The 16,876-nt window shown below is 41.7% G+C and overlaps 1 protein-coding gene across 20 annotated transcripts in view; it reads right to left on the bottom strand.

Moving 5' to 3' along the window:
- Positions 1 to 4,005: 4,005 nt before the first annotated feature.
- The window catches only part of PLEKHA5 (pleckstrin homology domain containing A5), a 203,807-nt gene continuing 190,936 nt past the window's right edge, over positions 4,006 to 16,876 (bottom strand). For all 20 annotated transcript variants that reach the window (XM_036459053.2, XM_036459055.2, XM_036459057.2 and 17 more), the window contains 7 exons: positions 13,940 to 14,058; positions 12,665 to 12,877; positions 11,364 to 11,504; positions 10,468 to 10,592; positions 8,429 to 8,574; positions 6,866 to 6,971; positions 4,006 to 4,464 (listed from right to left, as the gene is read on the bottom strand). In XM_036459053.2, the coding sequence (XP_036314946.1) occupies positions 6,877 to 6,971; positions 8,429 to 8,574; positions 10,468 to 10,592; positions 11,364 to 11,504; positions 12,665 to 12,877; positions 13,940 to 14,058 (839 nt within the window). In that variant the 3' untranslated portion in view covers positions 4,006 to 4,464; positions 6,866 to 6,876. The remainder of the gene's footprint in view (positions 4,465 to 6,865; positions 6,972 to 8,428; positions 8,575 to 10,467; positions 10,593 to 11,363; positions 11,505 to 12,664; positions 12,878 to 13,939; positions 14,059 to 16,876) is intronic.

The raw sequence follows: 16,876 nt of genomic DNA, 5'->3' as shown, positions 1-16,876 counted from the left end.
AGAAACACCGATGAGAGAGAACCATTGATCAGCCGCCCTCTGCACACCACCCACTGGGGCTAAGCCCGCAACCAAGGTACATGCCCTTGACTGGAATTGAACCTGGGTCCGCAGGCCGATGCTCTATCCACTGAGCCAAACAGGTTTCGGCAATACTTTTTTTTTTTTTTTTAAAGTGAGCTTTTTTGCCCTACCCCCATGGTCAGCAAACTGGCTCACGAACCAAATGCAGCTCTTTGGCCTCTTGAGTGTGGCTCTTCCACAAAATACCATGGGCTGGGCGAGTCTATTTTGAAAAAGTGGGGTTAGAAGAAGTTCAAGTTTAAAAAATTTGGCTCTCAAAAAAAATTTCAATCGTTGTACTGTTAATATTTGGCTCTGTTGACTGTGTTTGCCCACCACTGCTCTAGTCGGTTTGGCTCAGTGGATAGAGCGTCAGCTGGCGGATCAAAGGGTCGAATTTGGTTCCAGTCTAGGGCATGTACCTTGGTTGCAGGCTCCTCCCCTGCTGGGGGCCTGGTCAGGGCTCCCACAGGAAACAACCAATCAATGTGTTTCTCTCATACGGATGTTTCTCTCCGTCTTTTCCTCTATCTTCCACTTTCTCTATAAAAACCAATGGAAAAATTTCCTTGGGTGAGGATTAACAACAACAACAAAAGTGAGCCTTATTAAAAAAAAAAAAAAAGAGCAAGCAGCATTTTACTGGGAAGATGGGCTGATATCTTCTAGATCTGGATATGCTATTTTTCAGCTGTGCTCTGCCACAGGAGGCTGACCAGTAAGAACTACATGGGATTTCTCAAATCTCCGGTCTCAGGATTCTCACATGTTTAACAATGATCGACTCTAAGTAGCGTGTTTTGTGGGTTACATCTATTGGTCTTTACTGTAGTAGAAATTAAAGCTGAGAGGTGTTAAAATATTTACTCGTTCATCTAAAATAACAGCAATAAAACCACTACATATTAGAATGAACAGCACACTTCTGAATAAAAAACATTGCTTTCCATCTTTGTTAATCTCGTTGCTGTCTGAATTAACAAAGACAACTAGATTTGCATCTCTGCTTCTCCACTTCAATCTGGTGAAATCTCTCAGGTCAGAGAGCCTTTGGGAAACACCACGCTTCACTATTGAGAATGAAAGTGAAAAAGGCAAATAACATCATAGTGTTGTTATGAAAATCATTTTGACTTCAAGGCTCTCCTGAAAAGGTCTTGGAAACCCCCAAGGGTTCCCAGTCACCCCCAACACAACTCCTGTGACCTCTGCATCCCACCGAATGCAGCCAATGGGAGTCTGAGCAAGAAACGGGAGCCTTAAGCCAGTGCTGTCATATTCTCCTGGCTCAGTCCCTGCGGGGCTGCCTACACCAGGGCTGGCTTTGCCTCTGGAAAATAAAATAAGGTTCTCCAGTTCCTTCTCGCCTCATCCCTTTGGGCCACAGTTGTTCCATTATCTTTCTTAGTTCTTCTATACTCTGTGCATATTTGTAAATAAGTAAAAGCTCCTGAACTTACCCCAATTTTATTCCACTACACATGAATAAAAGAAAACTCAACATACAATACAGAGTGATTCTCAAAAGAGTGTGCCCAGAGCATCAGCATGAGTATTACCTGTGAACTTGTTAGAATTAGAACTCCCAGTTTTGGACCACGCTCCAGACTGGCTAACTCAGAAATGCTAGGGGTGAGGCCCAATAATGTGGTTTAAAAATATATATATATATTTTATTGATTTTTTTTTTTATAGAGAAGGGAGGGAGAGTTAAAAACATCAATGAGAGCCCTGACTGGTTTGGCTCAGTGATGGAGTGTTGGCCTGTGGACTCAAGGGTCCCAGGTTTGATTCCGGTCAAGGGCATGTGCCTTGGTTGTGGGCATATCCCCAGTAGGAGGTGTGCAGGAGGCAGCTGATCGATGTTTCTCTCATTGATGTTTCTTTTTAAAAAAATTATATTTTATTAATTTTTTACAGAGAGGAAAGGAGAGGGATAGAGAGTTAGAAACATAGATGAGAAACATTGACCAACTGCCTCTTGCACACCCCCTACTGGGGATGTGCCCGCAACCAATGTACATGCCCTTGATCAGAATCGAACCTGGGACCTTTCAGTCTGCAGAATGACGCTCTATCCACTAAGCCAAACTGGTTTAGGCTCATTGATGTTTCTAACTCTCTATCCAAAAAAAAAAACCAAAAAAAGAAACATCAGTGAGAAACATCAATCAGCTGCTTCCTGAACACCCTTCACTGAGGATGTGCCAGCAACCAAGGTACATGCCCTTGACTGGAATTGAACCTGGAACCCTTGAGTCCGCAGGCCGATGCTCTACCCACTGAGCCAAACAAAGCCAGTGATGTGTTCTTAACAAGCCTGTGCTGACTTACTGTTTGCAAAGACATAGTTAGCACCTGGCTTTCTAAAATGTTGACAAGAGTCACAGTTCCTTTATGCTGCTTTCTCCTAACTCCGGAGGCTTCCAGGTACCCCAGAATAGAATATGTTTCCTTCGTGAAATAGTTAAAAAAAAAAAGTTGTGCTTAATGAGACCAAAGCAAAACACACACAATCCAACATAAAAAGCCCCACAAAAGGTCCCAAACGAAAACCAAGGAGAAACTCTCCCTGACACACTGACAAAAGATCTCTGACAATGACCATATCACAGCTAGAGGGAAAAAAATGATTTGTTGACGGTTTCCCTTGAGAAGGCCTGTGCGTGTCATCTTTGTGTAAACATGTTAAAATGGACGCAGAGAGCCAAATGCTATCCTCCCATTTAACCTCTCTTTTCATTGACCTCCTACAGTATAGAGTGTATCTATTTGCATTTCTTTTTGAGTGATTTCGTTTGGAGCAGATGAATTTTATACATCTGCGTTTTGAATAAAATCTAAATCCTCTTTAATATAGCATGGAGAAAAAAAAAAAAGGAAGACTGACCGCTGCCAATTTAGTTTCAGCCATTTTATACAGGAATCCAAAAGCATCAGATTTCCTCACACTCTGGGAACAATATAGAGCATGAACAAAAGGTTACGGAGGGAAGGAAGCGTAATTGATTCTGAAGAGCGTGAACATCTGCAAAGAATGAATTGTAAGAGAAAACGATCTCTGAGGGTCCCACTTAGGATGAAACAGAATGACCCTCCGCTCCGTACTGCCCCCTTCCCTACCCCCCCACAGCCCCCCCAAGTCCAAACCACAGAGCAGAGGGAGATACAGCTGCTTGGAGCTGGTTTCCACAGCACGAGGTGGGGAAACCTCAGAAAACTAAATTTTCCCAGTGGTGTTGAGCTGATGGCCTTAGAGGACAAGTCAGAAAAACTGTATTCTGGCCCAAATCCTGTCACTAAATGAAAGGTATGAAATGTAACTGTGGCCAAAGCAATTTAGCGATTTGGGCCTCAAGTTCCTCAACCTGACAGGGGAGGCTGGGCTCCATGACGAAAAAGGTCCTATTTGATGTTCTCTATAATGATAAGATGAACATTACCTCCCCCCGCCCTGCTTCTAGAAGTCTCTTGGTCCTCAGGTTTGCAATTTCAGATGGAAAAAGCAAAAATTCTAACACAAGTGATTTAAGAACATCAACATTTATTTAACATGATAAAAAAAGAAATGAGATATGAACATTTGCATTTAAACAATAGTAAGTAGCCTTTAATACATTACATGTGCTCATTGTATAATATATACACAATGAACATAATTACATTTGTACACAAACTAAGTACTGGATTTGAAAACCTGCTTATTGCTGTACACATCGATTCCAACGAAGTATAAGCCCAGTACTTCAAAATACCCACATTTTTTAATTGTTTTTTTCAAGAAACAGTAAGCAATAACATTTGTGTTTAAGCTGACAAGAGTGTGGCAGTAACTGCTGACATTGCAATCTGAATGAGAAATAATCATAGCAGGAAACGAGACATACTTCACTTAGCAATAATAAAATGGCACATTTTAAATATATATATATATATATAAAATTTTTACAAATCAAGTGAGAAACAAAGCCTTGCAGTAGCCAAAATGGAAGGAAAACACGAAACAAAATGAGCTTCATCGGAAAGAACCAAAATGATGTACTGAAAAGAAAAAGGAACTCTAGCTCCACCGAGACTTTAGAAACACCCAAACCTGGAAATCAGCAACTAAGTGAGCGCTGGCGGTGGACCACACAGGAAAAAGCACCTTGACTTATGTGCTCTGAAATCATAGCAGCAAGCTGGTGTCAGAAGAATAACCTTGAGATTACGGAGTGCACGTATGGGCCATTAAAGCTGTTTTGGAATAAACATTTTCCAGAAGTGATAAAACGATGCTCTGTGGCCAAAAGCATCAGAACTATGAATTTCATAGATTTAAAATATACTGTACAATATCTTCTCACATCGCCGAAGGCCTGGGTCCTTGGGTCTGAATAGCTTCCGCACAAGTCAATGTAGCTGAAAAACAAAGAGAGGGAAATTTACTTTGACACCTGCAAGTTAACGAATGGCCATTTCCTAAAGCAGTGTTTCCCAAAGTGTGGTACATGTACCCCCAGGGGTACGGGAAGTTTGCTGGGGGTACGGGTTGCACCGGAGTTTGGTGGGGATATGCACTGCACCGTGCTTAGCTGCGCCTCATTCTACGTTCTCCTGAGTACGAGGGGTACCCAGCGTTACGAAAATCAGAGAAGGGGTACACACATGTCAAAAGTTTGGGAAACACTGTCCTAAAGCAATGAAGGCTGACATTCCGTAACAATAGAAGCATGGCCTTGAAAACCCAAAAAACCTAATACAATTAAAGGACACTCTCTCCTCACGTCCAAAAGCTCAATTCACAAAGCAAAGAAACATAAGGCAATTAAAAGAGCAATTCAGAATCCAAACGATCAGCAAAAAATGAGCCAATATTTGCATAACTCCACATGTACTGATCCAATGAGCTGCCTGCATAGCAGTGCCGTGTGTAAAACTTTCCTACGTTCTGTCAGAACGACTAGCCTGGAAAGATGACACAGGCACAACACAAAGATGTACAATAAAATAACCACAGTTGAGCGTCACTTGTTCGCGGTGGCTGCGTGCCACCGGACTGGAAAACATCAGGCAACCACTGTACCTCATTCGAGTGCGTAATGCTAATGGCTCTGGAAACGGAAGTAAAACAAAACAGAACCCAATAACAACAACTTAAGGAGCCTGGAAATGTGCTCGAGTTTTTACTGAACACTTGTTAGTACCAGAACGGCCCGCGTACAAGGAGCTGGACCCCGTTTATCGCACCGAAAGACAAGGAGCACGGCTTCTAATGCACATTTCTCCACTGAGACGGACGGAGGCCCCCCGACCACACCTTCAGGCAGGGGAAATCAGAGGGGTGTGATGTTTACTATTCCTCTGCTGGATGTTATTCTGTCACTGGGGAGAGCTGTCCCTTCCCAACATATCAAAAGTTTAAATTCACGAGCGACAGAGGCAAAGGCACAGGTCAGACTGTAACCGATCGATGGTTTGTGACTCCAGAAAAAGATGTCAATCCTGTACCGATAGGGCTCCAGATAGACACAATCTCAAACAAAAGTTACAAACGGGACAAGACGGTTCAACACAAACCCCTCTGGCTGAGAGGAAGGTCGCAGATCAGAGCTGCTGCCGACAGGTGTGAACGGAGTGAGTGGGCTCCAGAAAAGACGCTCACGGAACAAACATGGCCGGGTTAGTGCCCGCACCCGTTTACTCTGAGAATCTGGAAACCAGGCAACGTAACGATGCTCAGGTCTCACGGTGTTTTCGCTGCTTATAACTGTGTGACAGAAACTGGCGGCCACCCGACGGCACAAAAATTACTACATCTGGTAAATATGTGGAGGGGAAAAAATGCATAAAAGGGCATAGTATGCTCCTTCCGTATCTCACTGATCTTCCGAAAAGTTAATAAGCGTATATCTACTTGCACAGAAGAGCAGGTAGCATTTAGTGCTGTTTAAGTAATTTAAGGTTTTAGTCTTAGTTCTGAAACTGTGGTTGAAGGAACATTACTCCGAGGAAGGCTTTCTCTCTCTCCCTGCCCATGGCTTTTTGAGTAACTACTTCCCTGTCTTAAAATTCCCCCCCCCCTCCCCCCCACACCAGTTTGGCTCAGTGGCTAGAGCATCGGCCTGCAGACTGAAAGGTCCCAGGTTTGATTCCGGTCAAGGGCATGTACCTTGGTTGTGGGCACATTCCCAGTGGGGGGTGTGCAGGAGGCAGCTGATCGATGTATCTCATCAATGTTTCTAACTCTCTATCCCTCTCTCTTCCTCTCTGTAAAAAAATAAAATATATTAAAAACATTTTTTCCCTTAAATTTAGAAATCATTTCTGATGTATCTTAAAGATTTTAATATTCCATCTATTAGACTATCCCATAAACATTTCTTTGTCCTTTGAAATAATGAACAAACTCCCAATGCGGTAGATAAGTCAAACTAACTTAAGAAACATTACTCCCTCGACATGTAATGACTTCAACAGACTTCTGCGATCCGGCTATGGAAAGGAACACTCCATGGGAACACAGCTGCAAAACACAGGGAGGCCTGTGCTGGTGTAGGCCGACCCCGCCAGGTTTTGCTGTTTCCACAGATGAAATAAGAGACAGGGAAAATGCTGGGAGACGCTGGAAGACGGCCAATCCCTGGAAGGGCCAGCGGTGGAAACGTGAGTACTGCTTGTGGTTCCAAGACTTGCTCTGCCAACCATCCCCAGGCCTGGCCCGCGCTTAATCTCCGTTTTTATCCCCTAAACCAGCAAATGAATACAATTCCCGCCGGTCAGGAGGAGGGCCAAGGGGAAAGCGCGAAGGGAAACCACGTACTTGGTCCGAGGCTACACACACATGAAATGCGACCCCTCCGGGAGCTGCGGCTGGGCGGGCGGGCCCGGGGACGCGGAGGACTCCGGAGACGAGGGCAGGCTTTTCACTGAAACACCAAGAAAACACGAGAAGAGAAACATCTTTAAGACACCCGGGGAAGGAAATCTAATGCTGCGGAGAACATGTTTTGAGAAGGAAGGAATAGCTAGCTGCATTTGGTTTGTTACTTTCTAATCTGGGAAGGAGTATTCGGCATGAAATGTCTCTGGAACACGGTTTAAACTTTTTCTTCCATGCAGATCTTAAACTTACATAGTGTTATGTCAATTGTATCTCATAAAAATGGGATTTTTTTTTTTTTTTAAATTTGGTGCTTGGTGCACGAATTCGTGCACGGGTGAGGTCCACCGGCTGGCAGGGCGATTGGGCCAGGCTGGTGGGGAGGGGCCTCCAGTCCATATCCTGGTGGAGGGAACAATTTGCCTATTACCCTTTATTATAGTATTATAAGGACTTTTTTCATTTTTTTGCTTTGAAGTCAATTTCCAGGTGTCTAGCAGTGAATTACTTTTAAAAGCCTTTCTAGTTCCATGCGGTATAAACCACAGTTTAAACATTGTGGTTTTAATAGTCACAACACCACTTTGACCCAGACGGACCACAACAATAACTAAAATTGTCACTGACAATGAAAGCATAAGTGAGAATTCCAGGGTACAGCACTTTGTAAGTGATGGTGAGACAAAGGAAGAGAGAGCAGTTACTATTAGTTACAAAGGATCATGATGAGATAAATTTGCATGTTACATGCATATCAAATGCAAAAAAAAAAAATGCTTTATCTAAGGACAATTCCGAATAACTGAATTTCATTGTACCTACCCTTCTGCAAAGTGATCAGAAGGGTGGTGGGGGAGGGGGAGGATTACTAGGAATAGTTTTTTGAGCCAATAATATATATTAGTGGTATGATCCCCCTTACCCCCCCAAAAGTCTTAAATGAAGAAAAGAGAGAAAAAAGATGTGAAGAGCTTAAAAAATGTGAACGAAGAATAGCACAGAAATCTTTAATCTTTAGCTATGGATTACAGTCTTCTTCTCATCAAAAAGCCCAGATGTGGGTAATAACCCATTACTGCAGTAGAGGCCAAACATCCATTTTACCAACTTAGACATTCAGTCGTCCAGTTTCTGCAGTGGCAGGTTTGTGAACACTCTGAAAACCTCCTCTAAGAGACCCTAACAGATAAATTTTCCAGGTTTTGAAGAATCTTCTTATTAGAAAAGAATTTATGGTATGTGTTAAGATTAAAAGCAAAACCAAAATAAAAAAATGATCCCAATTGAGGACAGCCTCTGAGGGTACCTAGCTGGTTAGGCAGGGGTCACCCTTTCCTCCTTTCTCAGCGGCATCCTTCCTGAAGGTGCTTGTGGGAGGCAAAGGTTGATGGATCCGTAGTCAGGGTACTTAAGCGTCTCTCTTGCTAAAACCTTTACATGGGAAACAGGTGCAGAGGTCCGAGGAAGCGTTGGCGAGAAAACCATGAAATGTGTAATATCTACCTGTTGTTGTTTGGTTCTCTTTAGAAGCCTCAGGAGTTAGTTGATAAGATTCAACACTTTCTTCCTGCTCCTCAATATTGTCCTCTGCATTTTCTTCAGGATGGCCTTCTGACTTATGATTTGTGATCTGTGTCTCATCTTGAGGGCTAATGAAAATAGATGTTTTAAAATTTATTACAGAATGCAATTAATTTTTCTTCTAATTTATTAAAATGTGTTTGTTTTTTGTTTTTGTTTTTTTTTTTAGTTGATTTTTGGAAAGGAAAGGAGAGGGAGAGAAAGAAACATCAATGAGATAGAATCATCGATTGGCTGCCTCCTGCACACCCCCTACTGGGGATCAAGCCCACACAAGGGCATGCGAACTGACTGGGAATCAAACTGGTGACCTCTTGGTGTATGGGTCAATACTCAACAACCGAGCAACACCAGCCAGGCTGAACTCATAGATTTTTAAAAACTGGGTTTATTGGGGGTAATATTGGATACCATTATTAGGTTTCAAGTGCACAACTCAATGAAATACCTGCACCTGCACCATGTGCCCATTGCCCAAAGTCAAGTCTCTTTCCATCCCCACTTACCCCCTTTGCCTCTTCCACCTCCCCCCCTCCCTTTCCCTCTGGCTGTCCCCATACTGTTGTCTATTGTATGTATACTCATTATACTGGGTGTGTTTCCATCTATGCCTATTAACAAAAAATCAGCAGAGATGTTTTTCTTATCAGCTTTTGCCAAATATTTTGTTCAATGTCTTCAGTGAATAGCAGAATTGAATTTGAAATATAAGGCATTGCTAATAACACTAATTCATAGCATTTCTCTTTTCTAACACTGGTAACTTTTTAAATGGAGGATGACACTGAGCATATGCACTTAAAGATGCTAGCTAACAAACACAGCTAAAAAAAATAAATAGCAAAGCACCATAATTGTTGAAACACTTACTTATCAAACAACTTAGACTTCTTTTGATCTATGTCTGTCATTACAAAGGCAATGTCTATCATTACTTGGCTATAGCTTATGTGCCTGTTGGCATCTAAAGAAAAGGTATCAAGGCGCTCCCCCTGCAGAGAGCATACCCATGCCATTTTATTCCCCCTATTCCTTCCCCACAGGCACTATCCCTCAATCTTTAAGGGACCTCAGGAGACTTAAACCAGAAGTTTAAGTCAATGGGCAGCATTAGTGTATCCTGGGCTCACCCCCTGAACCTGTCTCTAAGGCTCCCCTTTCTCCCACTTCCCAGTGAGCCAAAGCAGCCCAATCTGGGCTCTCCTGTGGCTTCTATGCCCTTCCTTATTTCACTGCTTGCTCTTCTAAAAAAAAAAAAAGGTATTATCCTGGCTGGTTTTGCTCAGTGGATAGAGTGTCGGCCTGCAAACTGAAGGGTCCCAGGTTTGATTTCAGTCGTGGGCTTGGTCCCCAGTGGGGAACTTGCAGGAGACAGCCAATAGGTGGTTCTCTCTCATCATTATTGATATGTCTATCTCTCTCTCCCTCTTCCTTCCTCTCTGAAATCAGTAAAAATATATTTAAAAATAAATAAATTTAAAAAGGCATTAACTACTTCTTAGGTGCTAAGCACAGTGTTAAGTGCTAAACATGTATTTTCTTTTCTTTCTTTTTAAAATATATTTTATTGATTTTTTACAGTGAGGAGGGGAGAGGGATAGAGAGTTAGAAACATCGATGAGAGAGATACATTGATCAGCTGCCTCTTGCACACCCCCTACTGGGGATGTGCCCGCTACCAAGGTACATGCCCTTGACCGGAATCGAACTTGGGACCTTTCAGTCCGAAGGCCAATGCTCTACCCAATGAGCCAAACTGGTTTCGGCTGTATTTTCTTTTTTAACCCTTACAACACATTTGTGAAACAGATACCTTATTAGCCCCATTCTTCTAAGAGAGAAAACTGCACCGTAAGTAGGTATATAGCTTGCTGGGACCGGAATACAAGACTTTTTGACTCTGAAGTTTACCATTTTTAAGCAGTTATATGAATGATTTGTTTGTTTCCCTTAATTATTACCTGCATGAAACATCTTCTGGCATGTTTTCTTTGTTTCTTCCTTTATCCGTCACTTCCTCAGAATTTACGCCATTTGGTTCAGGCTTGAGAAGTGTTTCGTATAAAACATTTTCTGTTTTTTTAAACTACAGAATAGAGAAGAAAGTTTTCTTTTTTAAGGCATTCATACCATATCTATATTTAGTAGTAAATCTAAAATAATTACCAAATAAAAGTTTTAAAAAATTATATACTGTCAAATACTTACTGAAATACAAATGTAGGTTCAGGTTATCTTAAAAATATTAACATTAAAAACATTTTTTATAAGAGTTTATTTGCATCAAACTGACATGCCAAGGAGCAAGATCTAAAATGCCTCAACATTCTTTTTTAATACATTTTATTGATTTTTCTTACAGAGAGGAAAGGAGAGAGATAGAGAGCTAGAAATGTCAATGAGAGAGAAACATCAACCAGCTGCCTCTTGCACACCCCCTACCAGGGATGTGCCCGCAACCAATGTACATGCCCTTGACAGGAATCGAACCTGGGACGTTTCAGTCCGCAGACCGATGCTCTACCGCTGAGCCAAACTGGTTTTGGCTGCCTCAACATTCTTTATTACTAACATGAAAAGTCATTTGCCCAAAGGGACGAAGCACATTGCTTTAGTTGTTTTGGGATACACAAGTCCAAATTTAATTGGGCCTGCAGCAATTTAGTCCAGCCTTGATTGGCCATGCTTTGAAGTTTTAAATTAATCAAATTATATAAAACTGATCATTTTACTTAGATCTTTTCATTGCCTTTTGTGGCAGAATGAAACAATACTTGCATCCTTAATACAACTGATCTCATCTTCAAAAACCTACCCCGACCCTTTAGAATTATCTGTCCAAAAATAAGCTCTGTACCTCTTCGCTGAAATCTGTGTTTTGAGGTTCAGCTTCTTTTAGTCGAACAATTTCCTCTGCAGGAGTTTCGTGGTTTGGCTTTACGTCATTTTCTCTAATGACAGTGTCCGGGTCCTTACTGTTATCATCCTTCCTTCGAGTCTGTCCAAAAGACACAGAGCAGTCTTAGGGTCACACTATGCAGCCATTGAGATGGCACCTGCTGATTTCCAAAGAAAGCTATTTCAATAGATCTTCACTCAATATGAAAATCAACAGGAACAAGATCTGTTTAATATATATCACTATACTTATATACATCACTTACATATTAACTATTTAGGTATTAATATATAGCATACTAACAAAAGGCAGTATTCCACACACTTCTTCATCCTCATTTCTCTTAATTTTATTTTAAAAAAATATATTTTATTGATTCTTTACAGAGAGGAAGGGAGAAGGATAGTGAGCTAGAAATAGAAACATCGATCTGGCACACTCCCCACCGGGTATGTGTCCACAACCAAGGTACATGCCCTTGACCGGAATCGAACCTGGGACCCTTGAGTCCACAGGCCGACACTCTATCCACTGAGCCAAACCTCATTTCTCTTATTTTTAAAATCAACCATTTTGTAATTTGTAGACTGCAGTTATTCAACTGCTAATCAGCTGACTCTCCAGCAGTGATGCCTGCTCTTGGTTAGATGAAAAGGAAATTTCTACGAAGACAGGGAAGCACTTTCAGCTGATCCATGTCTACTATCGGGGATAGATCAAACTGAAGCTACTACGCTCTGCTTTATTAAACAGGGTAACAAACAAACAAAGAATAAGGAATGAAAGGTTGTCAGTTTACGAGACTGAAGTTGAAATGCGATGAACAGCAGAGCTTTAATTTAGAAGCTCTCTCCGGCTCTAATTTAGGTCATGTGAAATTAGGCCACAGAGTCATACACATTTTATTGGGAGGGGAATTGGGGACTCTCTTGGTAACCTGCATGGCATTTTACATTTGCTGAAAGCACTTTTATCTTCTTGGTATCTCTGTGGGGGAGAGGGGACACATCGGATCATTACCTGAGTTATAGCAGAGGAGATTAAGTCCACTGCTGGTGCAAAAGCACACAAGCTTTGGTTTTTGAACACAGGGCAATTTCCACTATACTAAGCTGTCCTAGCTTATTATTATACCAGTTAAATAATGAAAATAAATATCCATACAGCAGACACGTGAAAACCCAGGAAACATGTAACTATGATTCTAAGATTCAAGTGATACTAGATTTTCACACAATGATTAAAAGGAACTGATATACCTGGGTAATAACCCTGAATGGATTATCCCTTAAGTTTGAAGGACTCTGTAAGGGTGACTGATCTAAAGCACCAATAACGTTTAATGCTTTCTTCTTTTCCCTTAAGCATGCTTGTTGATGCCTCCTTATTCTTTCCATTTGTTCTTCCACAGTCATCCTAGGTCGAGTAGTTTCCGCCAAACACAGCTGCTCCACTGCACTCCTTGGTCTTTCCTTTAAATTAAAGAATAAACATATGAATACATAATTATAGTGACTTTGGAAAAGTATGTTGAAACAAAATGCATTTCTTTTCTCCTCAAAATCAAAAGTGAAGGTTTTGAATGTCACTTATATAACACCAGAAAGGCAAGTTATTTTAACCTTAATAGATAATTGGTGATGCACAGTCTATGATGAAAAGAGAGGAGAAAGAGAAAAGAAAATAGTAAGGGTAGCCGAAACTGGTTTGGCTCAGTGGATAGAGCGTCAGCTTGCGGACTGAAAGGTCCCGGGTTCAATTCCGGTCAAGGGCATGTGCCTTGGTTGTGGGCACGTCCCCAGTGTGGGGGAGGGAGGGGTGTGGTGGTGCAGGAGGCAGCTGATTGATGATTCTCTCTCATCGATGTTTCTGACTCTCTATCCCTCTCTCTTCCTCTCTGTAAAAAATCAATAAAGTATATTAAAAAAAAATAGTAAGGATATTTCTCTCTCTATGAACAAATAATAGTATTATAGAATCATGATTACTGTTAATATTGACACATAGCTATTATTTTATTCTACATTAATTATTCCTATAGATCTTTACAATTTTGTATTAATTGAAAAGATAGTTCTTATATATAATTTGTCATATTTTTTTTGTCATATACTGGGTAGCTATACTTTAATATCTTTCAAAGATAACCATAGACCTTTTTCTTTGTCATACCATTCAGTCTGTTCTTATAGCTTAAAATTATCTCACACCAAGTAAGTAGAGACTTTGCAAAGTAAAAGTTCTTTTGCAGCTCAAATTTCTAAAACTACCAGCCTGGTTTGGAGCCAGTTTGAATTCAATGATCTCAGATGGAAGTGTGAAACACAGGATTTATTTCCCAATCCCAACTCACACTTCGCAGAGTAGCCAGAGGACTGGCAAACTCCAAATCCACCCCAGGTGAGAGGCCCTGCAAACTCAGGCTAGCTTGGAAACCCATTCGCTGGGTGACCACAGGACACGTCTATCACTCCCCCCAAGGAAATTCTTAGAAGTGTCAGACTCCTTCTAGAAATTAATTTCTAGCTAAATACCGTTCTTGAATCCACCATCTTCTTCGTTTTCCTTAAGGTCACATATGAGGCTATTGTCGAGGATTCGGGTGTTGGTGACTTTGTTCTTGGAGACACCACTCCAACAGGAAAGTGGGAACCTAAAAATTAAAATAGGAGTCATCTCTCACATAACATGGCTTTTTGTTTTTGTTTTTTTTTTTACATCCTTGATTTCTGAGGCTTTTAAAATCATAATACAAATTTATTGTTTGGAAAGAGCCAGGGAAAATGTACTAGCCTTCTATTACCTACTAGAGGCCTAGTGCATGAAATTCGTGGCGGGGGGGAGGGGGGGGGGCGGGGAGGATGGGGTGGTGGTGTCCCTCAGCCCAGCCGGCACCCTCTCCAATCTGGGACCCTTTCACAATCCAAGACTGCTGGCTCCCAACTGCTCGCCTGCCTGCCTTCCTGATTGCCCCAACCACTTCTGCCTGTCAGCCTGCTCATCCCCTAACTATTCCCATGCCAGCCTGATTGATGTCTAACTGCTCCCTTGCCAGCCTGTTTGCCCCCAACTTCCCTCCTCTGCGAGCTAGTCACCCTAACTGCCCTCCCCTACAGGGCTGATCACCTCCAACTGCCCTCCTTTGCAGGCCTGGTCCCTCCCAACTGCCCTCCCCTGTTGGCCATCTTGTGTCCACAGGGGGGCAGGATCTTTGACCACATGGAAGCAGCAATCTTGTGTTGGAGTGATGGTAAATCTGCACATTACTCTTTTATTAGATAGATACAGGCTTGGTGCACGGGTGGGGGCCAGCTGGTTTGCCCTGAAGGGTGTCCCTTGGGGCATGGGCAACCTGGGTGAGGGGCCTGTGGTGGTTTGCAGGCTGGCGACACCCCCCGGTGACCCAAGTGGAGGGCCTGGTATGTGGGATTTATGTGTCTTCTACAATTGAAACTTTGTAGCCTGGAGGGGAGCCAAGCCTCCTGCTTGTTCCATGGCTGCAGCCATTTCTGTTTGGATTTGTTTACCTTCTATAATTGAAACTTTGTAGCCTTGAGTGGAGGCTTAGGCCAGCTAAGGCAGGCGGAAAGCTTGGCTTCTTCCATTGCCTGGGAAACCCAAGCCTCCCTCCAGCTCTCTGTGGCTGCAGCCATCTTGGTTGGGGTTAATTTGCATACTCAATCTGATTGGCTGGTGGGTGTAGCAGAGGTATGATCAATTTGCATATTATTCTTTTATTAGATAAGATTCTAGCTCATAAGCTAGCCAATGATATTACCAGATAAATTTAGGGTTAGATTTAGAAATAACGTCCTACAAATTAAAAGATGATATTAAAAATCCTCTGGCTGGGTAGCTCAGTTTGTTAGAGTGTCTTGATACCATAAGGTTGTGGGTTCAATCCCCTGGTGAGGGCCCATACAAAAATAAACCAATGAATGCATAAATAAGTGGAGCAATAAATTAATGGTTCTCTCTCTCTCTCTCTCTCATCAATCAATAAAAAATATTTAAAAACTTCAGTACCCCTAATCGATCATAGATTCTTACGGGTTATTTGCTTCCTCAAGTCCACAGAGCTCAGCAGCAGCATGGCTGGAGTCAGTCTGCATTAGCCCTCTGCTGCTTCTCTGCTTCTTCAGGAAACATTCACATTTTTAGTACCTTAATGTAATCCTCTCACATCTCTCAGATGACAGAAAGTAGCTGGGAAGGTTTAAGTGATTTACCTATATGTCCTTAATTTCCAGTTGGTCTCTTTCTTTTCTTTTCTTTTTAAAAAAAATATATTTTATTGATTTTTCACAGAGAGGAAGAGAGAGGGATAGAGAGTTAGAAACATCGATGAAAGAGAATCATCGATCAGCTGCCTCTTGCACACCCCCTACTGGGGATGTGCCCGCAACCAAGGTACATGCCCTTGACTGGAATCGAACCTGGGACCTTTCAGTCTGCAGACCGACACTCTACCACTGAGCCAAACCGGTTTTGACTGATGGGCAGAAATTTTAAATTTTGAAGAAAAGTAACTAGTTTTAAATGAGAATAACTTACAAATATTCTTCTAAGTGATTCAATATTCACATAACACATTCTCATACATTACCACAATATCATAATATTACTTACTATTAGATACTATCTAGAATATATTTATATTTCCATAATTATCCCAAGAATCTCTTTACAGAATTTTCCTTCAAACCATAATCCAATCAAGGTTCAAACATTGCATTATATCTGGCATTTTCAACATTTTTAATCCTGAATAGCCCCCTTCCTGCTACCCTCTTTCTTTACAATACTGAAGAACGATCAGCATCAAAAAGAATAATGGTATTATTTCATGGAATTTATTCATTTTATAGAAACTTTATAAAAATTTGTTTCAGCCCTTAATCTTTTATGTATAATTTTTTTCCAGTTTTCTCATCACCACTTATTATTTTATTACTTTTAAAATTTCTTTCTTTCTTTCTTTCTTTCTTTCTTTCTTTCTTTCTTTCTTTCTTTCTTTCTTTCTTTCTCCTTTCTTTCTTTCTTTTTTTCTTTCTTTCTTTCTTTCATTTATATTTTATTGATTTTTTACAGAAAGGAAGGGAGAGAGATAGAGAGCCAGAAACCTCGATGAGAGAGAAACATCAACCAGCTGCCTCCTGCACACCCCCCACTGGGGATGTGCCCGCAACCAACGTACGTGCCTCCAACAGGAATTGAACCTGGGACCTTTCAGTCCGCAGACCAATGTGCTACCGGTCTGGGCCAAGCCGGCTTCGGCTAAATTTCTTTATTGATTAAGGTATCACATATTTGTCCTCAACTCCTCATTCCAATCCCCCACCCATCCCCCACTCATGCCCCCGCCCCCCTATTGTCCTTGACCACTGGTTAGGCTCATATGAATGCACATAAGTCCTTTGGGTGATCTCTCCCTTTTATCCCCACCCTCCCTTTGAGGTCCAACAGTCTGA

This window comes from Pipistrellus kuhlii, unplaced genomic scaffold (assembly GCF_014108245.1).
Source record: "Pipistrellus kuhlii isolate mPipKuh1 unplaced genomic scaffold, mPipKuh1.p scaffold_m20_p_3, whole genome shotgun sequence".
Taxonomy (NCBI): Eukaryota; Metazoa; Chordata; class Mammalia; order Chiroptera; family Vespertilionidae; genus Pipistrellus; species Pipistrellus kuhlii.
The sequence above is the reverse complement of the archived record's forward strand: the minus strand, read 5'-3'. Positions and strand labels throughout refer to the sequence as shown.